We start from the raw sequence: 26,266 nt of genomic DNA, 5'->3' as shown, positions 1-26,266 counted from the left end.
TTTCATCTCTTATGGGGACCTTGGACGAGTTCTTAGTACTCTCTTGTGGGCAAAGGATGTCAAAAGCCAATGAACCCGGCAACATCTGGTCAAGTGTGAACATCTGAGAAGAAAGACTCCCCTGGTACTACAATAGAGCTAATGTGCTATGTCCTCTTAATACCTCGAGCCATTTGGCAGCCTCCATCGTATTGTATTTCTTGTTCTGGTCCATTTGCATGCGGGGAGCTAAAAGATTTTTGAGAGCTGACGCTGCTCTCTGTTTCTTTTCTCAATTGCTCTTGCTTGACCAAAGTCAGCAGCCATGGGCTCCATTGGTTTCTAGTGTCGTCAGTGGGCGCAAATTAAATAGTAAAAGGAAAAACACAATTCATAGATTTCTTTTCTGATTTTATTTTTATTTTGATAACGCCACTTGACATTTACTTATATTAAAACCTACAGGGAGGAGTATGTATGGAAGTCATTTTCATGTTATTATGCAGGCTAGTATTTGTTTTGAGACAGTTTTGTAATTCATTTGATGCTGGAACAGACAGTATAAGGGGGGGGGGGCAAAAAGTACAAATGATAATGTACAGTTGAGTGCACAAGAACCATATTAGATCAAAAAAGTGCTTCTCAAAGGCATCATTTTGTTTGGAAATTAATCAGAAAAGACATCAAGGCACCCCCTACAGTACTTTTGAAAGGGATTTAGCAGTTAAAATGTAAAAAAAAAATCCCTTTGGTGATTCAATTCGAATAATGTTTTTATTTTATATACACACATACTGTACAAATATACTTCTATACACATACGGACTCATTGATATAATCCATCTTGTTGGTTGACTAGATTTTGTTCAGGACTACAAATATGGAGGATCGGGTTCAGGAATGCACAATTTGGATTCAATTTTGGTCAATGGCTATTTCGGGTGCATGTGACATAATTACAATTTATTATTGGTTGTGAACCTAAAATTGTTCAATTCAAGGCATTTTGGAAATAATGGGGCGATACAGCAGAATAGTTACAGTAAAATGGCTGGAGGTGAAGTGACATTTCTTGAAGACAAGCATTACAAATTGAAAAGGGGATGAGTATTTTAGGAAGCGACAATAATTTAGAGGAAGTAAACGATTATATCAAAAAGGGAAATATCACTCACAGTTGATAGAATGTTGAGCAAGATTGATGGAAACTGTTTTTTTTCTTTTTATTTTTAGAGATAGCAAAATGGCCAATAAAAATCTTCTAAAAAGTAAAAAAAAAAAAGAATCTTTTTTAAGCAGCTGTTGGTGCCACATGCATCATAAAGTCTGACTCAGGCCGATGCTAAAAACAAGAACACTGTAATCTTTAAACAGACCTCAACTTCCGAGTTACTCTGGCGAGCATGTTTAACTTGCTGGCATTTTTTTTTTTTAAAATATGAAATTCTTTAGTGTTATAATCTCACATATTTTCCTGTTTCCTGATCAATGTTGCACACAGGCTAAATGAAATTTGTGGCTTTATAATCAAAACATGATTGAAGTTGTCAATGACAGCAGACATTTTGTAGTACGGTAAAACAATTGAAATGGAATAGTAAAGATCAACCTTACCATCATTTCATATCTTCATCATCTATGTACATTCAACTTTTCTCCGACAATACTGCTGGGTGACATTCAATCTCGGGTCAAAAGGATAAGTTAGCTCAGCTCAGCTCTGGTGTTTTCCAAAGCCAAACTGTGATCTCATAAGAGCGACCTTTCCCCCAAATAAAAGGATTTCATTAAACTGGAAATTTGACATCAGTGGAACCTCAGTTACTGTGAATTTCAAACTGAAGGCTTTCATAGAATCCACTTCACGCTTGTCCTTTACATGATTCATCACACTTACGATAAGATGCTGTGTGACCTCCGGCCTTCTTCTGATTCATGGACACAAAAACAAACGATAAAGATATGATGTCGGCTAACGACGTTAATAGGGTGACCTTCACCTTTTCTGTGCGTAACACAGCTGCTCTTCGCCAGCATGCGGTAAACTAACCTCCTCCCCTTCTTTGGTCAGATGGAGAGAACAAGTTATCTTGAATGCCTTAGAAGGGAAATAAACAAGTTGCGATTTCATGCAGCTATTTGACTCGTGTATTGAAGTTGGCCGAAAGCCTGAAGCTCATTTGGAGATGCTCCTCGGTATTTCTACTGTACATAACTCTGAATTCCCCAAATTTGATTTATTGTTGTATAAAATTAGTAAACAATGACACATAAGCGATGACGATCAAAATAAGAGTTTGGTTACAACCCAAAAGGTGAGTCATTGAATCGATGAAGCAATCTTAAAATGTTATTGTTTCGCTGAGCAATGACTTCCTAACACATACGAATGATGTAATGGAACCCCTTTAGTCACAATGGACAAAACCGATCTTCTAAATAGAGTGGCTCTGAAAGAAGCTCAGACTTTTGCCAAGGCTGAAATGTTAAATCCGAGGTGAAGCAGGTCCTGACTCTGAAGGACAAAAATCTTGCATTCTCCCAAAACTAACTGGTTTGGCCTAATCCTGCTAAATATCAAATTAACAACAAATACAAATCTTGCATTCCCTTACGTATTTTTGCTCGGTAAGTAATCGTAATGGACGCCCGTGTCATACTGGCATTATCGTAATTTTACAGATGCAATAGCTTGTATTAGCATTGCCGACAGCAACTCATTGAACACAAATCAAAAAAACATCATAAACCAAAAATAAAAACAGCATTTCAGTCAATAAGGATGCGTGATCGCTCATCTTCTTTCATAATTAGTGTTCTCCCGTGATACAACACTAAAGCGTCTCTCTTCCTTCCACAATCTTCATACCACCTTTGGAGTTGCTTGACCTTCAAATACAGAGTTCAACGATTCACCTTGATCCTTCACACCACTGAATGTTCGTTGTTGTGATGGTGATGCATGCCGCCGCCGAGCACCGTGTGGTTGGTGGACGACGCCGAGCGGTCCGAGCCCTCCGCTACCGTCCCGTTGATGTTCTCCTGTCGCTGGCAGCACAGGATCTGCCTAAAGGTGGCGCTCATCTCCTTATCGCGGTAAGAGTAGATGATGGGGTTCATCGCTGAGTTGAACTCGGCGAGAAGTAGGAAGAACTTTTCATACGTGAGGACATTGCAGCTGGCGCAAAAGACGTCAAGAAGAAGGATGACAAGACCTGGTGTCCAGCAGATGATGAATGCCCCTGGAAAGACATGATGAAGATTCGTTAAACGTGGAGCCACCCAGATGACAAGTCAGGTAAGACTTATGAGTTACTTTGACGTTGTGATAGGGAAAATGAAGCTTCAAATCTGTTTCATCAACAAGTTTTATTTTTACTCCTCTAGATGGCACTGTTGCTTTTATAAAGGGATTTAAGAAATGGTTTCGGCCCCAATGTTGAACAGAGAGCGCCATCTAGGGGAGTCAAAAAATACAACTGGTTCATGAAGCTTCATTTTCCCAACAGTACTTTGAAGGCAATTGTTTCTCTAAATTGGGTCGTCAGTGAGTTTAGGTTTATCACGTGTCCAGATGATGTTTTGTACAATTTCATCATCACACATGTATGACTGCAGTGATTACCTCGGATTCATTCTTCATGAATGGCAAGGTCAAGTGTAGTGAATTAAGTCAACAGAGGCTAATTATGCTAACTACGACTAAACTCAAGCACATTAAACCCTGAAAACAGCAGCACAAAAAAAGTATTGACAAGATATGAGGACAGCGACCTCCTTAAAGGGCAGGCATGCTATCCAGTCGGGTTTTGCGAGCAGCAGCTGCAGCAAAAGGTCTCGACCTCACTTCCCAGCAATGCAGGCGGAATCTTTAGAGTTTGTTCGTTTTCCAGAATGTCTTACGGCCAAGCTGTTCGAATCGTTTTTTTCAACATCCTCCTCTGATCTTGACAAGCCTTGGCGTCATTCAACTAGTATATCAATGGAATAAGAAATACGGCTTTTGTGTCTCGTGGGGTGTTGAAACATTCTATGATGTAATGTAAATCTCCAAGCAGATATGATAAACAGTTGTAAATGAAAAGAACTGCATCTAACTGGGAAGACAGGAACTTCAGGAATGCAAGACTTGTCGAAACTTGAGGCTAATTCCTAGCCCACCATGCTATTCCATAGGGTTAAGATTCGGCATATAGTATAACACAATTAATGAGCCTTCATTTCTTCAGTTAAACAAAACTTGATATATACTATCAATGTCCCAAAAGCAAAGAGTCTGCATCTCTGAAAGGTTTCCCTCATAAAAATCTTTCATTTCCGTTATAAATCCAGGGGAATGTAGCTACTGGTACTCCACCCCACACAAAATTGCCCTCCTTCTTCTGAAGGATGACAGAAAATCTCCGAAATTGACCTCATTGTGACAGAATGTTGCTAAAAATCCATTTGGCTTGAGGAAGTTGAACCCCTTTTGCCTCGTCACTGTTCGAAAACGTCAACCATAGGGGAAAGAAATTAGAGAAGCGGAGCTGTCTGCGGAGAAATGTAAATAAACACGGTGCCTCGGCAGTCACTGGAAAATCTTGAAATGTCTGGAAAAAGCGTTTTGAAATTTCCCAGGTCATGTCTGGTTTTGGGACAATGACAAATCCAGACAGGACCAATGCACTTGGTGTTAATGAACTCCAGCTCCCATACGTAGTACATACCAAGGGATGAATTTGATCACTAAGATTGATGAGTCAGGATTTATAATCAAATCCTTCCATGAATTCACACACGGGCACACATGTGCGGCCAAACACGCGCCAGCACTTATATAATCAGCAACTGATGCAATACGATTCTCAGACAGGAGCACAGTCAGAATTTTTCATCTGTCCATTGTACATAATGTCTGGCCGAGCTTTACTCCCAGCAATCTGCCTTCTCCAAATCTTTCAGCCCTCTTAACCTTCTCTTTCTGTGTTTATCTCATTCTAAGATTTCCTAAGCCAGTAATCATCCGAGGTCATGACCGTGATGCCGTTGAAATAAAGCAGTCAGCAGAAACCATTTCTGTATGTATACTACTAGAATGGCTCTGTGGTTTCTTTTCGCTCTCCCTTTCTCCACATCACTTCTTCCACTCACTGTAGATTAGATACGATCACAAAGCATCGCTAAGTTTTCAGCATGAATGTTAAATGAGTGCCTCAAAACACTGAAAGAACAGTGACTTCTTTGAGATGCTCACAAAGAATGTTTCAGTTTCGTTCAAACAAAAACAACATGAAATGGCCAAAATAGAATTAGCTGGCAATGGCTTGGATAGTGTAAGCGGATAATATTTGTCTAACCAACTATTCTCTCTTTTTTTTTTGTAGCATTTACAGTCTGGCCAAATCACCTCCAGCAATCTCATCATCAGCAATCTCTCCACAACTCCATTCAACAGAAGTCCATCATGTAAAATATACATTCCGCCATATCAGGTGAGTGCAATGACATGACATGGTATGTTGTGGTACAATATTGTAAATTATGTTCCACCTGCCCCTCCAAAATGAGTACCGTATTTTCCTCACTATAAAGCGCACCGGATTATAAGGCACACCTTAAATGAATGGTCCATTTTAAAACCTTGTCCATATATAAGCTTGCTGTAGTGGCACAATATTGGTCCATATATAAGGCGCACCTGATTATAAGACCGCTTTTGAGAAAATTGGAGGTTTTTAGGTGCGCCTTATAGTGCGGAAATTACGGTAATCCCTTATTTCAGACTTTAGTGAATAACTGCTCCCAAGTTGCAAGATGACCATGTTTCTATAAAAAAAAAAAAAAAAAATGAAGCAAAGCCAAAGAAATGAGTAAAATTGGTTGGGGAAGCCGTTAATGATACATTTCAAAGAAGCTTATATCTTATAGCCGCAAATGAGCAACTTAGACATACTTAAACCAAAAACCATAATGACGCTATTGTGCCTGATTAAAAAACCCACACGGTGAACAAGAATTTCCTGCAATTACTGTACTTAGGATATTTCAGTATAGAACAGAACGACTCTTAAAGAAGAAAAAAAAAGTGCAAATTTTGTTTTGGAAGTTCTTAATGCTACAGATTATAGCATGTGGTGGAAATGCGCAAGTTACGCTTGAACATATAAGGACACTATTGTGCCTGATTAGAAAAGACGCGCTGTGAACGGGAATTCTTTGCAATGAGAGCTTAGATGCACGCACACACACACACAACAGGTGACAGTGTGAGCTGCATACCAGGCATGTTTCCACTCCGACATCGGATGGCAGACTTTTGCTTGTTACCATGTCTGATTGGTTCCGCCTCCACTAAGAAAGTGGACACGCTTTAAAAGTTCTTTAATGATACTGCGGCGGATTTCGCCACATTTGTTTTCACACACTTGTGCAATGTGTTGGGTACACCACATGTTGTGATTTGATCACGCACCAAACACTAAGACAATCCAGAGAATTCATTCACTGAATGGCTTTTGTCTGACGCACAAACCACACACATGGATAAAGGCTTTAGTTGGATGGACTTGTTGACTCGAATAAAGAATCATCTCTGTTGGTGTCACTCACAATTCTAAGTTACATTAAGACCAGTATGCACTTAGAGTACGATAGCCTACTAGAGTGAAAATGCCCATTGATAATGAAATGGAAGAGCTCTGAAAATCTTTCTGAGAGCCCAAACAGAAATGATGAGTTTGTCGAGAACCCTCGTTGTCATTGTGTGAATTTGCTGCCTATGGCAAATTCCATTTGAACCATTTCCACCTTTTCCTGCTGATTATACAATAGCCCCCCCCCCCCTCTCTCGGTCTCTCTGAAAATGTCATAAAATGTCTTCCAGTCCCGTGATTTTGTATGAACGCACAGGATACAAGCTCATCTGTCAATGGTTAAACTAATCAAGCGGTTTTGTGTTCCCATCACTGGACAACGTTACAGCTGCATTAGAGTTGATGAGAACCAAGCAGATTTGGCATCCCGCAGTTCTATATTAAGCCAAAAACAAAGTTGGGAAAGGGCACAGATAGAGCATATGTCTATGCTTATGGATGTGCAAAACAAACTTTGGCCTATTACGTTCCCATTCTTTCATTGCCTTCAGAAATCTGTCATGAATGGCTTTACGGCATCGTGAGAGGGAACAAGCAGGGCAGTCTGGGCAACAGATGGGAGAAGCTTGACAAGACATCTCGGAGGGATATTCAGATTTTTAATCTTTCGCCCAAAACGAGCAACTTTTTGAAAGACCGGAAAGCATTTTAGTAGTTCTACTTTTGGCTATCATGGAAGTGATTTATAGCTTTGTTCAAATCAGCCATTAGAAAATCAAAATGGAATTGGATCAGTGAATTGTTAAGAGACCGTAAGGTGCTTTGACGCCGTCCGGCTGCCGGCGCTGCTTGTGAAATTGAGAAATGTGTGATGGGCGTATTCTGGAAAATTCTCTGCCTCAGCCTAAGATGTGTCAAGATGAAGTCACTCATCAGAATTTAGAACATAGCGCTGTTGTGAGATTTTTGGGAAGCCTTCCTGATTAGAAGTGTGGACTCGTTGTTCTGGTAACAGCAGCATAAGAGCTTGGTATTTCTTAGCAACAAATTCCCACCTTGTGTCCATAGTTTTAGGAGGTTGTGACAACAGGATGAGATAGCAAACACATCAGAGATAAATCACATGGAATCCTCTGGTATGTTTTGTCTAGGACCAACACATCCTGCTTTTCCAACATGTGCTTTTCCCACCACTTGAATTCACTTTTTTGCTAAGCTTCTTAGTGAACTGTAGCCAATTTGAAAAACTCTAAAAAAGCTGCTGCCTGCACAAGCAAAGAGTCTTGGAACCTTGCAAAGTGGGAGCCTTTTCTCTATGGAATGCTTGGACGTAAAACTGTCAAGACTTTACACACTGCTCAACTGGAAGATAATCCAGGCACCCTCAAGAGTACAGCCGTGGCGATTTACAATGCCAAAGCAGTGAAATGTAGCTAAACATAATTATGATTGAACATAAAGTGAGTCTTGTATACATAGCTTGACCCTAACCCTAACCCTAACCCTTGAGAATTTATCATCTGGTGCGGAGTATGGAATACGTCTGTTCGAATCACATTCAGTAATTTCAGGAACCATGCAATCCACAGATTAATATGAACAAGAGGATGATGCTTACCTAAAACGATCACCACGGTTTTCAGCAATGACATCATCGTGTCTTTGTTACGTCGTGGTCCGGAGCTGTGACGTGACATCCTCATTGTCCTTTGGCGTACGTAAACAAAGATGTGCGCGTACAGCGTCACCATGACAACAAACGTCACTAAGTTAAAGACAGCCCAAAAGACCAGGTAGGAGTTACTGTAAAGCGGCGCCATGTTGGAGCATGACTTGATACTACAGATACAATTCCAGCCCACACTTGGAATGGCTCCCATGACGATGGACATGGTCCAGATGATAACGATGACCACCACCACGCGGCGGTTGCTCATGCGTGTGTGCAGTTGCATTCGGAATACTGTGATGTGGCGTTCGATGGCGATCGCCAGGAGATTCGCCACCGAGGCCGTCAGGCTGGTATCGATCAAGCCTTGGCGGAGAAGCCACGTAGAAACGGTCAGACGCCTCGTGTTTGGTCCCGTGTTGAACATCAGGTAGAAATAGGCCAATCCGGCAAAGAAGTCTGCAGCTGCCAAGTTGGCCATCAGGTAGTAGATGGGGAAATGGAATCTTCGGTTGACGTAGATGGCAATCATCACCAGGAGGTTGGCCAGCATGATGAAGATGCAGACCGTGATGCCCAGACCCATCACCAAGCGACTGACCGTGTTCCAGTCGGTAGCTAGGTACTTGCCGCTGCGGTTGTAGAAGAAGGCGATGGTCTCGTTGTAGTAGCACTGCTCCTCGTCCATTCTGAAGTCTCTGAAATGAAGAGTCACATCGAATTAGTTCCTTGCATTTGACATATGGAGCCTGTGGAGCATCTCATAATGGCACATATAATCATACTCGCCCCCACCCCATCCCACAAACACTTAGGAATGAAATGTGTCTCATTAGACCACTTGTCTAGGACACTCCCTTTTACCGCACCCGCCAGCCGAGCTTGGCGGAGCCCGGTCTTCCAAATTGCCAAACTCCACTCATCTGTAAACAAAAAGAACAGCCCTCCCCCTCTTGGACTCATTTTTGTAAATACTTTGCTAATTAAAAGGCAGCATAATGGGGCCACATCGAAAGACACGAAACTCACACTCTTCTTGTTTGTTGCATATTAACTGTAAAAGAAGTTCCTGATATGTAACACATTTATGGTTAGCTTAAAAACCATAACACAATTCCTGAATGGATATTTTTTTTTGCCCACATTGCACAATAAAATCCAAATTTGGCCCATTTATTAGGAAGCCAAAGACAATACAGTACTGACCAATATACCGGCTGGGAATGCTGGCAACGTAATATATTCCAGTATTCCTCGGCCAAAACGGGGGTGTGTGTTAGGCATGGCAGTCCACCAATAATAGCAAAAAAGTTCTAATCAATCAAATAAACTTTATTTTGGGATGGATGTGAAATCCCATTTCAGTCACTGAATAAATTCTACAACCGCAATAATGCAGATGATTGGATGATCAGTCTCAGCGAGAATTTGAATTACAAAGCAGAGAAAGCTTCATCCCAATGGAACAAATTGCATCCTGAACATAGCCAGACACTTCATGTCACATTTTAGTGTTCTGTAAATATCGATCTTGATATTTTATCCAGCCTTCCTGTAAACCGCACTTGTTGCATCTCCAGAGGGAGTCGCGGCTTGGCCGTTAAAAGCACTCAAATGAGAGTCTGAGTGACAGCGGCAGCCCTAATGTCCGATAGATCCATAATGAGGCGGGTTCTATGACAACTAGCGCCGCAGATGAAAGCCCATTTCGTCCACTTGTCATCTTTACCCATTAAGTATCTGGAGGAAGCAGTTTAGCTTTTAGATGTCTCGGGCCAGTTGTCAGGATTAAAGTGGATGAGGAAGTGACATCATCAGAGTGCATTTTCCACTTTGATTTGCTTGGTGCCATTACAGGAATTGTGGAACATTAGGGAAAGTGTGTGTGTGTGTGTGTATTCTGAACCCTAGGCGTTAGACAGACACAGAACAAAATGCTCACTGTGTCGACACACTCGTTGCATGCTTGTTAGCAATGTGTGATAAGGTCTGGCTTTGCGGGGAGAAAGAATAAAGTGTGTGTGTGTCCATGTGAGCCCGACAGGCAAAAAAAAATGAAAGGGCCACCCACAAATTGCATGAGGTCATTTTCAAAGCATCCAAAGTTTTTGCACGTAAAACATGACCTTTAGCGCGACTCCCAATTGGACGAGCATTTTTGCGCTTCTCGCGGAAAAGTCCAAAGGTCAAGAGGTCACGGTTCACAACGACACGCGAGCCCTGCGCTCCGGTGTATCTCTTGAGATTTCCGCGTGTGTGGCGTCACCATTGAACAAAGAAACAATATGATAATGAAGACTTAAATGAACCTTTGACTGTGAGGATAAGCTGTAAATTCTATCCGAGCCCCCTCGTCACGGAGGGGCTAACGTAAGAGTGACAACTCGGCCATATGTCTTCAATCATTCATTGACTCTCTTTGTTTCATTTGCTTAGTGTGACCTTGCGCTCCCTTTGCCTCACTCCTCACTTACTTATCACCTTGGGAGCTTTTTTTTTTTTTATGCACGATACAAAATTACAAAAATGAATTCTAATCTAATGGCGCACTCCCTTTCAAACTTCTCCCTTGTACTTAACTTTCTCCTTGTGTTTCCTCTGCTGCTCCATGGCCCCCTCCACCCCTCCTCAGCCCCTCCCTCCCGGTCCACTTTGCCCTTCACACAATGTGCACATTGTTCGCATTCCCCCCCCACTCCAGAAAGCCAAGAAACGGCGACGTCTAACAACCCAGAAAACACACACATACACACATATACAGTACGTACATACAAGCTTTTCATTCTCTAAGTTTCTCTAGTGCGCGGAAACCACACACGCTCACACATAGGCTCGGCTGATTAGTGGCAGGGCTCAGCACAAGGGATGGATTGAGAGTCAGAGGTGAGTCACGCGTGACTGCCAGCGTGACTGGATTCTCGTCATCGTACCGTACCCCAAAACACTTCCACCAGCTACTACGACTACACGTGGTTCAGTCTTTAAAGAGCATGTGTGAGCTAACTCGTAGAAAAGCTAGTTTGTAAAATCAACATTTTCTTCTGGTTTGTCAAGCGTCTCTAGCTGTGTTGTCGAGTTTCTCCAAAACATCCAGAGTCATTCATATATCATGCAAACCCTTTAATTTAGCTTCCCGTTTTTTTTTTTCTTCTAAGATATCTTGGGAAATCATGGGGACAGCTGCAATCTGACCGACCGACAGGGGGTTGGAGAAGCCAACGTCGAGCCCTTTCATTTTGCTTTTCCACTTTTTGGTTTCTATGAGCAACTTGCTGAAGTGGACCAGCAAAAATTGCGTGGATTGCATTTTACATCCTAACACGGTGGTGACATCATGTTGTCATTCAGACCTCCCAGAATCCGACCCATTAAAAGTGATTCTTTCATCTGCTCACTTGCATTGATTGATTCCAGAGGGTGTTAAAATAACATACAAAACATTTCTCAGGAAAACAATTTAAACTACTCTGCCTCTCTCCATCGCAGAAACACAATTAACAAGGCTGCCATTGTTGTCCCATGACAACACAATGGGATGAATGCAAGCCAAAAAAAGTATCCCAGAGGGGGAAAGTGCTGCTTTTGCATTTTATTTCGTAAAAGTTTCCAAAATAAAACACAAAGCTGACATGCAAAGTGTCATCTCGAGGTGTACTAAAATAAAAAGTACACAACTGCTCCTTGAAGCATATTTGAAGCTTCGTTTCCCCACCATTGCTAACAGCAATCTGATTTACAATTGCAAAGCGTAAAAAGTAAAAGCCAAACACTCTACAGAGTAAAACCTGCTCTTTGCAAGACAAGACAAAATATGATTGCGAGTGTACGCAGTCACACCCTAATTGCCAGTTAGATTGACAAACGGCCAAAGCCGTCTGCATTGTTTCCATTCTAAATAGATACATTGTGACAAGACAGCTTATTTTAACACCCTCGGGTCAAGATAAACTTCACTATGCGTGTCAGTTTTATCGGTAGTGTAATGTCAGCGTGTCATCTCGTCTTCGAAAGAAGATTCCAGAGATTACATAAGCAGAAACTCAAAGAGTCAGTGAAATATTTCATGGACAGTTCTGGAATCATTCAAGATTGCTGACATCCCTCCTAATCGTGAGCTTACACCTTTTGCAAAACTGTAAATAGAAGACAAGCAAGATCTTCTTGTCAGGGATTGACCATGGAATGTTTCTGGCTAGCTGCTCCAATTAGCTCCCCTCAGGCCGTCTGTCAGTCAACGTAGGTTTTTCATGTTCTAGTGTAGACTAAGGGCAAGCAAGCGCATCACAAAGTACTTCACATATTCAAGTATTGGATTTTCTAAAAGGCTTTTTTTTTTCCAGAAAGCGTCTCTTAAAGCTGCTTCGGGACAGAAGTTGAAGGCACCAAAGTGCTTTCTTGGGTTTCTTCCAGTCATTATGTGCTTTAACAGTAAACCTTTGCTCATCTTTAAAGGAACACCACCCAGATTTAATTCCACCTACAAAATGGAGGCGGTTATTTTTAAGCAAAAAGCACAGACTTGCTCCTGATGATGTTGGCTCGTCTTTGCAAAGCTCATCCGATGCCACACGGAGCCAAACTCCATTTTGGCTGTCATCATTTTCCATCGGCTCAGGCTCCTTTAAACACGCGTGGCATCGGTCAGCTTCTAAACATGTATCATGACATGCTGGAGGTTGCTGGAAAGCTTCTTGGAAAAACTTTGTTTACTGCTGAGGAAAACACTGAAGAGTGTGTTGGGTATGTTTGGGGAAACAAATGTCCTCCCAATTTAGACACTGTAAGTAGAATTGCAAAAAATATTATTTTTTTTTTACTGTTTTATGCCCCAAAATACAAGCTGTGTTTTTTGTTTGTTTTGTTTTACTGTGTTCTTACTACCTGCATGAATGTGAAAGCAATCTGCACTCTAAGACGAAGAATGGGTGGAATGCAAGTCTTTAGGCAAGGAGGAGGAAGCTTGGAATAATCACAACACAGATGTTTCAAGGACCCACTTTTTTTTTTTTTCTTCTGACGGATGTCAAAGTCCATGTCAGGAAACATAAAACAGTCTTCCCAAGAAAAGTCAAGGAAACATAAAACATTCTTTCCAAGAAGAGACAATCAGTCTTTGCAAGCGACCTTTGTTTGATTACCAATGTCGGAAATCAGACATAAAATAATCCTGTCACTTTTAGTTTTCTTCGAATGTGACTTTTCAAGTAGATTTAATGTCTGTGCAGCTTCTCTGGTTGCCAAGGAAACCAGTGAGCTCACATCAAACCCTCACATCATATTTTGGCCGCTGGTTTGTGTTGGTGACAGAGTGTCAAGCAGAAAATAAGAACTAAAAATCATTGACAGTACAGCCAATTATTATTATAAAGTGAAAGGGGGGAGGTGAATTTAATCTCCATGATTAAAACATCTTGAAAAAGCACTGACCCTGAGCCAAAGTGTAAATGCTTTTCACACTCTTCAGTATCATCAAAGACCCCCTGAAGGTTTTGGTCTTAGGTGGTAAGTAAACAGTGACCTGAAATGCCTAAATTTCCAACACAACTGAATCTAGTCTTACAAGCCTGTTTAGATGATTAAGAACAGTTATTTGGATCCACGCAAGATCCCAGCCTCCGTGGCGCAATAAGTCGCGCTGCTGTGCTTCACAACTGCGCACAAACAAGCGTCAACTCATAAAAAAAAAAAAAAAAAAAAAAAAAAGCACAGGGCACATTGAGGCATCTGCTTATGTCATTATCAAACAAGCCTTTATCAGAACCAAATGCACGTCTACGTGGCAGGTAAAAAATGCCCAATAACCAAATTATTTTTTTCCGCTGTATGAATCAAGTATTCTTTTATACCTACACTTTGTTTTCCCAGTGAGAGTTGTAGAAAGATGCTACTTCCCGAGTGGCTCCTGGATGTCCAGACCCCAAAAGTTTGATTCGGAGGGGGAAAACCCGAAATTCCTCCCACAGAGTTTACAAACTCGGGCTGCACTCCTGTCAAAGTGGCGAGGTGTCAAAATCCAACATAAAGCCAAGTAGTCGCATTGTATGTCCCGCAAAACACGCAGCACTTGTTTTTCCTGCAGAAAGTTGCTGTTCTCCTTCCCACATGAAGTCGCTTGATGCTCTCCTCCTGGTGCCTGGCGCGCCGCGCTCCCTGCGACTCACTTTCTCCCCCTCCCTCACTTGCTTTTCGCTCAACGTTGCGCGCGCGCGCACGCTCCAGGAAGAGCCCCTGTTGTCTGCTTATGACGTCACCGACGCGCGCACGACTGTGGAAAACGAGTGCTAAATAAACTGACGCACTCGAGTTTGCTGCCATGTGTGCAAACAAATACAAAAATGTGCCTGTTTGGAAATTTGATCATTTGTCTGCATGCAAAACGTGCAGAAATAAATGAGAAAAAGCCACACAAAAGTCAAATCAAGTCATCTCCTTTCACAAAAGCACTAAAAAGATCCTCCTGGAGGTACTGTGGACTAAGCGGAGCCTCAGCGGGGATCGAACTTAGGTGTGAATGAGTGTCAATTGTTATTTATCTACATGTGGCCTAGCAAACATCCAACTACTATGGCTTCCAGTAAAAACAATACAACAAAATATTCTTAAAAATGAAATAGCCAAGCATTGCTTCAAGCCCGTTTTTTTCCTACAGTAGACCAAAATCAGCTTTTCGTCCCTTAAAATTGCCCAGCAGTTGCGAGTCCATCAACCCCCCCCCCCCCCCCCCTTGTGCTTAATTGGAAACAGATTTTTTTTTCCCAGTAACTTGTTAAACGAGAGAAACAGGAAGGGAGTGGGGAGGGGACCCAAAACTCTATATTCCTTCCCGATTAACCTTTTCTATATTATCAAAATATTTCCTCCTGTCTGACTATGCTGGCTCAGCTTGTATATGTCCCATTGATCCTAAAAATGGTCTCATATTGAATTTCTCCTGCCATGAGAAACTATTTGCCATGGAGACATTTTCATCTGGCAACTGAGCGAGCGCCATCTGTGAGCACTTACTAAGGTGTTTTAACCTGCTGCTTCTCGCGTATTATAAAAGCGCTAAAGCCGCAAAACACTGAACAATGTGCTGTTCATTTGTCTCGCAACAAAATGACATGTTGCTTACATTTATTCGTTTGAAAGTTCTGCAGCCTCTTTCTAAGTTGTCTGGCTTTCGTGTGGCAACTGAAACCATCGATTCTTCACGTGGCATGTGAACTGAAACTACCGTTGAAGAAAATCGACATCACAAATGTCATAGTTCCTCTCTTTGACATGCTGTTTGTATCTCTATGACATTAGCGCCCTGATTTTTTATTGCCCTTGAGTTCAAGGCTTAGTCAAGTTTGATGTCATTTTTCCCTTGAAGGCGATCCTTTCATTATCAACGACAAAAGTAGAAGCTCATAAATTCCCCGTTTCCCGGACATTGCACTCCTTCCTACCTTTCTGATCTTCTTTGAAGGCGTTCCTGAGCGGGATGGAGATCGTCCATGAATATGCGAAGGTCCGCAGTGACTTCGGCCGTCAGTGTCTCTTTTCAGACCGTCATGTGGAGATGCTAGTCGATATTCCTCCCAACCCAAAGCTGGCATCGCAGTTTGTCCTGAAGACGACAAGAGACCTAGGAGTGCAAGGCTGCTATGAAATGTCTGAGCATGAGGTGACCAAAACGCAATATCACATCATGACAAAAGATATGTTTGGAGAAGTTAGCAAACTTCTTGATTATATTTCCTTCCAGGTAAACACAGATAGATTTGAGTATGAAAACCAGGGGATAAATCACGTGGAAGGAGGCTGGCCCAAAGATATCAACTCACTTGAGATGGAACAAACTATTCGTTTCAAAAAGAAGGTGGAGAAAGATGAAATTTACATGAATAGCGTCCTGGTGCTCGGCGAGGTAAGTTCACAAATGTGCACCTTCAAAGAGAATACCTGATTTTTGCTCCCACAAATCTCGAAATGTTCTGTGATTCAGCTTATAGCACAATGTGTTGGACAGAACAACGCTGTGGACATCTACCAAGAGTACTTTAAGAATGAGCAATTATTGGACGAGCTTCAGGAAGTCCCTTCTATCGAGATTGTCAATAAATACAGGCATTTACGTTCTCCAAGGAGCTCTTTCCAATTTGACACTTTCCGTCTCTAAACGTTGATTATGAAATATTTCCTCAGAGATCGCAGTAAGGTTAAACGAAGCATCACCTGTTTTTCTTGGCAACCTGGAGGAGGCTCAAAGCTGGCGGCTGCTTACTCCTGCCTCGACTCGCGGAAATTTACAGCAGATATGAGTGCAGACTCGTACATCTGGGACATCGGTGGGTCAAATGGACAGATTGAAAATCACACAACAATCTGTTGATAACCATCGCTGCTTTCCAGAGAGTCCCAACTACCCTCAGGCTATTCTCCAAGCGACGTCTCAACTCGTATGTCTGACTTACAACCCTCGAGACTTGAACACGCTTGTCAGCGGGTGCCGCAATGGACAGATTAGTGAGTTCTCCTCAAAGAGGTTCTTTGACCCTCAATGACGTCTTGTTTCTTTCAGTGTTATGGGATGCCCGTGCTGGACATCAAGCTACGGGGGTTTCCCCTTTGGAGGAGAGTCACACAGATCCTGTTTACAAGGCGATGTGGTTGGAATCCGATGAAGCCTTCTCTGCATCCACAGATGGACAGGTTGATAGGGCAATGACACACTGAATGTTTTGTTTGGATCATTTAACTGAGTCTTCTGAACCAGATTCTGTGGTGGGATGTTCGCCACCTGAGCAAGCCCATAGAACGGCTGATTCTAGACATCAAAAGGAAGGACGACCTCGATAACGCTTTAGGAGCCATTTCTCTGGACTACAGCGCTACCTCGGTGAGTTCCTGACCTTCCACTTCTCAGCATATTGAATGTTAAGAAGGTCACACCCTTGATCAATTCAGGTTGATTCAGAAGCTCTTTCTAAAACCGTCCCTGTTTGTCTACAGCCAAACACGTTCATAGTGGGGACAGAACAAGGGTCAGTTTTGTCCTGTAAAAGAGCCGCTGAGATTCCGACCGAGAGGATTATATGTACGTACGATGGCCACCATGGACCTGTCTATGCCCTCCAGAAGAACCCTTTCTTTCCCCAGAACTTCCTAACTGTGGGAGACTGGGGGGCCCGAATTTGGTCCGATGAAATCAAGGAGACGGCAATCATGTGGACAAAGTACAATTTTAATCTCACGCCTAATTTCTGTCTTCATAGTCTGTCATTGTCTTTACCATTGTTGGTTGCTTAATTCTCTGGTTCTTTTGGGGAGAGGTCAGTGATGAGTCTTTGTTGTGATCAGGCACCAGAATGCAAATCTAACAGATGCCTGCTGGAGTCCTGTCAGACCCTCGGTCTTCGTCACCGTGAATATGGACGGATGGCTGGACATCTGGGACATCTTGTTTAAGCAGAACGACCCCACTATTAGTTTCAAGGTGTTATGAAGTTCTCTCATGTTTCTGTGACGGTATTTTGTTCTCACTTAATCTTGGCGACGTTGATTTCAGGTGCGGGAAGAACCTCTGTGTACCGTCCAGGTGCATGAGGCTGGGTCCAAGGTGGCCTGTGGTTCTCAGCTGGGTGTCATCTCGCTCATGAAAATCTCCTCAGGACTGTGCATCGAACAGAACAATGAGCAGGACCTCCTGAGCGAAGTGAGATATGCCAAATGTCGACTTATAGTTAAAAGCAAAGATTCGTTTTTGCTAAAGGGGATGTCTTCATCTTGATGTTTTAGATATTAGAACGTGAGGCGAAACGCGAAAAGGTCCTCAAGGCTCAGAGAGGAGGGGACGAGAGCGAGACAGACGATCAAACTCTCAAGGAGCTGGTCCTGAAACCCGAGTATGACTTCTACAATTTGTTGGACTCGGAGCAGAGGAGGAAGCAATGGGAAACCAGACAGCGGGTAAAGCCACATTTACATCATTTTGTAGAAAATTCTGTCATCCCATCTTCATCTTTATCTTCTTGTCACAGCATTACAAATAGAGAAGCAGACAGCAGATGACGACAAGAGTCCAAGAAGGACTGGCAGAACTTTGTGGTGCTCAGCAAGATGATCATCATTTCTCAAGTTGCATGAAGAAATGCACCGTTATGCAACAACGGGGGAGATTATGCTTCTCTTTGGGTAATCTTGATTTTATTACACTTGTAGTCGTTTTTAAATAACGTGTATGCATATATTTGCCTGAAGATTGTTACCCAATTACAGTTACTACTGCAATTTCACATTGGATCGCTGGTTTGTAATTTACTTTTAATATTATTTTTAATAAACATTTATGTTAAAACTTGTCTGGTGTTTTATTCCTTGTTTTTATATTCGCCAATGAAAACATAAAAATCAGACATTTGGTTAACCTTATATGACAATATGTGGAGGTACACCTCATGGACATTTTAATAGGTACACTACACGAGGTAAACAAAATAAAATAAGTGGTTAATAGTACAATCAAAGAACATTCAGATATGGTCTCTCACCTGGGATCGAACCAAGTCCCTACCGAGCAAGAGCCCTTGTCACTAACCAGTTGGCTATTTCAACCTAGCCTTCCAGGGTCATCTGCACTGTTTTGTACTAGTGATGTGCATTGCAGTTTGAACACTAGCATACATTCAGTCATACATGCATGCATACATTCAGTCATACATTCAGTCATACATACATACATGCATGCATGCATACATGCATACATACATACATACATACATGCACGCATGCATACATGCATACATACATACATACATACATGCATGCATGCATACATACAGTCATACATTCAGTCATACATACGTACATGCATGCATAAATTAATTAATACATACATACAGTCATGCATACAGTCATGCATACAGTCATGCATACAGTCATGCATACAGTCATGCATACAGTCATGCATACAGTCATGCATACATTCAGTCATACATACATTCAGTCATACATACGTACAGTCATACATTCAGTCATACATTCAGTCATACATACATACATGAATGCATAGATGCATGCATACATTCAGTCATACATACGTACATGCATGCATACATTCATTAATACATACATACATACATACATACATACATACATACATACATACATACATACATACATACATACATACATACATACATACATACATACATACATACATACATACATACATACATACATACATACATACATACATACATACATACATACATACATACATTCAGTCATACATACATACATACATACATACATTCAGTCATACATACATACATACATTCAGTCATACATTCAGTCATACATTCAGTCATACATTCAGTCATACATACATACATACATTCAGTCATACATCAGTCATACATTCATTAATACCAGTGCTTCTCAAATAGTGGGGGCGCGGTGCTATTCCTGGGGGGGCGCGTGTGACCCTGGGGAACAGGCTTTTTTTTTGGCAGTACTAGAATAAAGTGTAATTGCACGTTTACTACAGCAGGGGGCAGTGGCGCTCTCATTGTTACTTCTGTCACGTTTGCGACAGTGCAACATTTTACGACTTACAAGACAAGTTAGGATAGTCACGGTGGGGAGGGGGGGCGCGAATAGTTTTCTTCTTGCTAGGGGGGGGCGAAACAGAAAATAATTGAGAAGCACTGGTTTAAATAAAGGTTAACCTAAAAAAAAAAAAAAAAAAAAAAAAAAGTGAACCCTGAACTTTGACCCCGCGGTGACCCCGCGGTGACCCCTGGTGACCCCGTGGTGACCCCGTGGTGACCCCTGGGTGACCTTTGAACCCTGAACTTTCAACTCTAGTTAAAAATCGAAAATGTGCACATGACCCCGTGAACTTTGAACCGACCTTTGACCCCTGGGTGAACTTTGAACCGTAAACTTTGACCTTTGACCCCTAGCTAATTACGTTTTTTTTTTTTTTTTTAAACCGGCATAGCAGAACGATCCATGGTCTTCAGATGCCGCGCTGTCGCCATCTCCTGGTCAGTTAGTGAAATGCTTTTGCTGATGGTTTTTTTTCTCTCAATTAAAACAAATCAATTAGCCAGTTGGTTTTCTTTATTTAATATCTATTATCAGACAAAACCAAATTGTGAATCAGTCACCTAGGCTAAAAAAAGTGAACCCTGAACTTTGAACCCGCGGTGACCCCGCGGTGACCCCGTGGTGACCCCGTGGTGACCCCTGGGTGACCTTTGAACCCTGAACTTTCAACTCTAGTTAAAAATCGAAAATGTGCACATGACCCCGTGAACTTTGAACCGACCTTTGACCCCTGGGTGAACTTTGAACCGTAAACTTTGACCTTTGACCCCTAGCTAATTACATTTTTTTTTTTTTTTTTAAACCGGCATAGCAGAACGATCCATGGTCTTCAGATGCCGCGCTGTTGCCATCTCCTGGTCAGTTAGTGAAATGCTTTTGCTGATGTTTTTTTTTCTCTCAATTAAAAAAATCAATTAGCCAGTTGGTTTTCTTTATTTAATATCTATTATCAGACAAAACCAAATTGTGAATCAGTCACCTAGGCTATAGCAGAACAAACAATCCATGGTCTTCAGATGCCACGCTGTCGCCATCTCCTGGTCAGCTAGTGAAATGCTTTTGCTGTTTTTTTTCCCTCTCAATTAAAACAAATCAATCAGCCAGTTGGTTTTCTATATTTAATATCTGATATCAGACAAAACCAAATTGTGAATCAGTCACCTAGGCTATAGCAGAACAAACAATCCATGGTCTTCAGATGCCACGCTGTCGCCATCTCCTGGTCAGCTAGTGAAATGCTTTTGCTGGTTTTTTTTCCTCTCAATTAAAACAAATCAATCAGCCAGTTGGTTTTCTTTATTTAATCTCTGATATCAGACAAAACCAAATTGTGAATCAGTCACCTAGTACATACATTCATTAATACATACATTCAGTCATACATACATACATGCATGCATACATTCAGTCATACATACATTCAGTCATACATACATGCATACATACATACATGCATGCATAGATGCATGCATACATTCAGTCATACATACATACATGCATACATACATACATGCATACATACATTCATTAATACATACATTCATTAATACATACATACATACATACATACATACATACATACATACATACATACATACATACATACATACATTACATACATACATACATACATACATACATACATACATACATACATACATACATACATACATACATACATACATACATACATACATACATACATACATACATACATACATACATGCATGCATGCATGCATGCATGCATGCATGCATGCATACATGCATGCATGCATGCATACATGGACATGCATACATTCAGTCATACATTCAGTCATACATTCAGTCATACATTCATGCATACATGCATGCATACATTCAGTCATACATTCATGCATACATGCATGCATACATTCAGTCATACATGCATGCATACATTCAGTCATACATTCAGTCATACATACATACATGCATGCATGCATACATGCATGCATGCATACATGCATACATACATACATACATGCATGCATGCATACATGCATACATCCATACATGCATGCATGCATGCATACATACAGTCATACATTCAGTCATACATTCAGTCATACATACATACATGCATGCATACATCCATGCATACATTCAGTCATACATACGTACATGCATGCATGCATAAATTCATTAATACATACATTCATTAATACATACATACATGCATACATACATGCATACATACAGTCATACATCAGTCATACATTCAGTCATACATACATTCAGTCATACATACATTCAGTCATACATTCAGTCATACATTCAGTCATACATTCAGTCATACATTCAGTCATACTTTCAGTCATACATTCAGTCATACATTCAGTCATACATTCAGTCATACATCAGTCATACATTCAGTCATACATTCAGTCATACATCAGTCATACATTCAGTCATACATTCAGTCATACATACATACATGCATGCATAGATGCATGCATACATTCAGTCATACATACGTACATGTATGCATACATTCATTAATACATACATTCATTAATACATACATTCATTAATACATACATTCATTAATACATACATACATACATACATACATACATACATACATACATACATACATACATACATACATACATACATACATACATACATACATACATACATACATACATACATACATACATACATACATACATACATACATACATACATACATACATACATACATACATACATACATACATACATACATACATACATACATACATAGTCCCTACCGAGCAAGAGCCCTTGTCACTAACCAGTTGGCTATTTCAACCTAGCCTTCCAGGGTCATCTGCACTGTTTTGTACTAGTGATGTGCATTGCAGTTTGAACACTAGAATCGGTTCATTCAAGTCTACCTAATAACAGGCCACTTTATTAGGAAAATAGCATGGTCAAAGGTGACAGGTGTCAAGCTCTAGTAAAGCTCAAGACACCTACTGGTTGAAGTCATATGAACTGAAATCACTTTAAGAAGTGATTCGTTCACTCTCGTTCACTGAAAAGATTCGTTCTTTTAAACCCATCGGAGCAACGTGGAAAAAACATTAACATGTTACAGAGGTGCCTTTTTTTTCCCCACATCTAAGCTCAGGTTAACATCAGGAACCAATTACTTCCAAGTGCTCGTCTCCCCCACTTTCTCAGATCTCGTCTTCTCTCCTGGGCCAGTAGCGCTATCCTCTATACCTCTTTTTATTCCTCAATTTTTCTCCCTTTCTCGCGCATCACGCAGGCACCACCACTCTTTATCCAACCCTCCTTTTCCTTCCTGTCTCTATATCCCCTCGCTCTTTTCTCACCCCACCCTTTCCTGCCAAACGTACCTTACTTTTTTTTTAAAAAAAACTGTTGACTCGTTCCTCTTCACTCCATACCTCCCTCTCTTCCACTGATCTTTCTGCACTCGCTTTCAAGTCTTATTCCACTCCCCGTTTTTTGTTCCCTCCGACCAAGCTTTCGCCGGGTTCCCACAACTCCCTTTGCCTCGTCTCCTAGCTTACTGTGCATAATGTGAAAAAAAACACAGAGATAATGTTGTACTGTGAGTGAAAAAATTACACCCTGACCTGTCACCGGGGAGACATTCAGCACATTCTTGTCTGCTCGGCAGATTCTTTGTTAGAGAAATGGAATACTTGGTGTTCATAAAAAATACTTGTAGTGATCTGTCTTTTTCTCCACTTTTTCTCCAGCAGACAAATTCTATCTATTTAGTTTACTCAAATGTCAATCATTTCGTCTCTGAAGTGCATGCCTTGACTTATCGGCAATATGATGACGTGCACATCACATTTGTCTATTAATTGTGAATGTACACACCTCATTATGTGAGAAGAGGTCAAGAAATGTATGTCTGTTCTTACAGGCACACACAGTCTGCACCAAAACAGGGAGACATTCTTGGATAAAAAGCTATTTGTTTTACTAGCTGAGGGGAGGATGTGGATCGACCACCCGTTGTGATGCTGTGCTGACTGCTGTGCTTCTCAAGCAAAGAAAATCCGTGATAGATAGGGCTTAGGGGTAGGGTAGGTAATTAGCTTACGCGCTTACGCACTCACTCACTCACTCACTCACTCACTCACTCACTCACTCACTCACTCACTCACTCACTCACTCACTCACATACAGTCATACATTCAGTCAGTCATACATTCAGTCAATCATACATTCAGTCAATCATACATTCAGTCAGTCATACATTCAGTCAGTCATACATTCAGTCAGTCATACTCAGTCAGTCATACTCAGTCATACATTCAGTCATGCATGCATACATGCATGCATGCATACATTCAGTCATACATTCAGTCATACATTCAGTCATACATTCAGTCATACATTCAGTCATACATTCAGTCATACATTCAGTCATACATCCAGTCATACATTCAGTCATACATCCAGTCATGCATTCAGTCATGCATACATGCATGCATACATACATGCATGCATACATGCATACATACATTCATTAATACATACATTCATTAATACATACATACATACATACATACATACATACATACATACATACATACATACATACATACATACATACATACATACATACATACATACATACATACATACATACATACATACATACATACATACATACATACATACATACATACATACATACATACATACATACATACATACATACATACATTTTATTTATTGTTTATTGTTACTCTTATTTATTGTTTGTGCCTTCTTGTTTTTTATATTGCGTTGTTTACTTGTGTGTCTATTGTGTAATATGTCTTGTCACCGTGGGATAGGGAAAACGTAATTTCGATGTCTTTGTGTGTCTCGGCATGTGAAGATGTTGACAATAAAGCAGACTTTGACTTTTTTGACTTTGACATTCATTAATACATACATTCATTAATACATACATACATACATACATACATACATACATACAGTCATACATACAGTCATACATACAGTCATACATACAGTCATACATACAGTCATACATACAGTCATACATACAGTCATACATACAGTCATACATACAGTCATACATACATACATACATACATACATACATACATACATACATACATACATACATACATACATACATACATACATACATACATACATACATACATACATACATACATACATACATACATACATACATACATACATACATACATACATACATACATACATACATACATACATACATACATACATACATACATACATACATACATACATACATACATACATACATACATACATACATACATACATACATACATACATACATACATACATACATACATACATACATACATACATACATACATACATACATACATACATACATACATACATACATACATACATACATACATACATACATACATACATACATACATACATACATACATACATACATACATACATACATACATACATACATACATACATACATACATACATACATACATACATACATACATACATACATACATACATACATACATACATACATACATACATACATACATACATACATACATACATACATACATACATACATACATACATACATACATACCTACATACATACATACATACATACATACATACATACATACATACATACATACATACATACATACATACACACACACACACACACATACCCACTGATGGCGTGTAAATGAAAGACTGTCTTAATTCATTTGGCAGAATCTTCAGAGGGAGATGGGAAGAGAGACAGATGGAAAGAGCAAAAGGCTGATTGAAAAGAGCCGATGTGTCATCTTGGAAGACGACAAATGGGGGAGGGATATAAAAAGGGGGTGAAGAAATGGAGGTACAAGGACCCCTTGTCTATTTTTAACAAAGTCACGATTCAGGTTTTACTCTTGCCCAACTCTTTCAGAGATTGTCATCAAATAATAAAAGCTCTTCTTTTCAAATATGTTTCAATTTTCATTGCTCAATACAAACTGTCTGTTATTTTTATTTCTGGCATTTCAACTATTAAAACAAGTGGAAAAGATCTGTCCTTTTCCTTGTCTCTTATTTTGCCTCCACGTCCTCCACACCAATATAATCGACTCCGAAATGTTTTAAGAATAATTGCGAGGTAGCAAATAAGTTCGAATTGAGTTTTGTCTGTCACATAACCAACAGCGGTTTGCTGTATGGATGTGTGTGGTCCTGGTGGTTTGGAGCTTGCTTTAACATATGTTCTACAAGAAAGTCGGCGTGTATGTAGGTCTGTGTGACATTCTTCGTGGCATGTTAGGAATTCTTGAATGACGACACGCACACACATGGCTTGTTGTACTTTCACTTCAAAGTGGTGACATTGAGGATACAACTTCAATAAAAAAAGGTCAAGCGTAGCGGATCACCCACTGTCAAAGCACCGATAGGACTAT

The 26,266-nt window shown here is 40.6% G+C and overlaps 2 protein-coding genes across 3 annotated transcripts; one reads left to right on the top strand and one right to left on the bottom strand.

Annotated features, from left to right (window-relative positions):
- Positions 1–377: 377 nt before the first annotated feature.
- Positions 378–14,417, bottom strand: lpar1 (lysophosphatidic acid receptor 1). 2 transcript variants are annotated; one of them, XM_061292837.1, is made up of 3 exons: positions 14,070–14,417; positions 8,173–8,921; positions 378–3,221 (listed from the first exon to the last, which is right to left on the bottom strand). In XM_061292837.1, the coding sequence occupies exons 2-3, from the start codon at positions 8,909–8,911 to the stop codon at positions 2,905–2,907; spliced, it is 1,056 nt and encodes a 351-aa protein (XP_061148821.1). In that variant the 5' UTR covers positions 8,912–8,921; positions 14,070–14,417; the 3' UTR covers positions 378–2,904. The 2 variants fall into 2 exon arrangements, with proteins under 2 accessions (XP_061148821.1, XP_061148820.1); XM_061292836.1 differs by having other exon boundaries at positions 14,074–14,415.
- On the top strand, positions 3,146–18,494 carry LOC133163199 (dynein axonemal intermediate chain 2-like). Its single transcript, XM_061292845.1, has 14 exons — positions 3,146–3,277; positions 5,346–5,453; positions 15,677–15,874; positions 15,956–16,117; positions 16,196–16,317; positions 16,396–16,538; positions 16,603–16,716; positions 16,772–16,902; positions 16,967–17,089; positions 17,203–17,426; positions 17,551–17,686; positions 17,759–17,905; positions 17,989–18,159; positions 18,231–18,494. Exons 1-14 carry the CDS (start codon positions 3,266–3,268, stop codon positions 18,240–18,242), a joined length of 1,803 nt encoding a protein of 600 aa, XP_061148829.1. The 5' UTR covers positions 3,146–3,265; the 3' UTR covers positions 18,243–18,494.
- Positions 18,495–26,266: the final 7,772 nt, after the last annotated feature.

The sequence above is a fragment of the Syngnathus typhle genome, linkage group LG12 (genome assembly GCF_033458585.1).
Source record: "Syngnathus typhle isolate RoL2023-S1 ecotype Sweden linkage group LG12, RoL_Styp_1.0, whole genome shotgun sequence".
In the NCBI taxonomy this organism is placed as follows: domain Eukaryota; kingdom Metazoa; phylum Chordata; class Actinopteri; order Syngnathiformes; family Syngnathidae; genus Syngnathus; species Syngnathus typhle.
The sequence above is the reverse complement of the archived record's forward strand: the minus strand, read 5'-3'. Positions and strand labels throughout refer to the sequence as shown.

Excerpts from the sequence above, each read along its gene's own strand:
- LOC133163199 (XM_061292845.1), top strand. Across the intron at positions 17,090-17,202 it reads TGGACTACAGCGCTACCTCG|CCAAACACGTTCATAGTGGG; the intron begins GTGAGTTCCTGA and ends GTTTGTCTACAG. Across the intron at positions 17,906-17,988 it reads AGCAGGACCTCCTGAGCGAA|ATATTAGAACGTGAGGCGAA; the intron begins GTGAGATATGCC and ends TTGATGTTTTAG.
- lpar1 (XM_061292837.1), bottom strand. The coding sequence starts at position 8,911 with ATGGACGAGGAGCAGTGCTACTACAACGAGACCATCGCCTTCTTCTAC. Across the intron at positions 3,222-8,172 it reads AACCGTGGTGATCGTTTTAG|GGGCATTCATCATCTGCTGG; the intron begins GTAAGCATCATC and ends ATGTCTTTCCAG.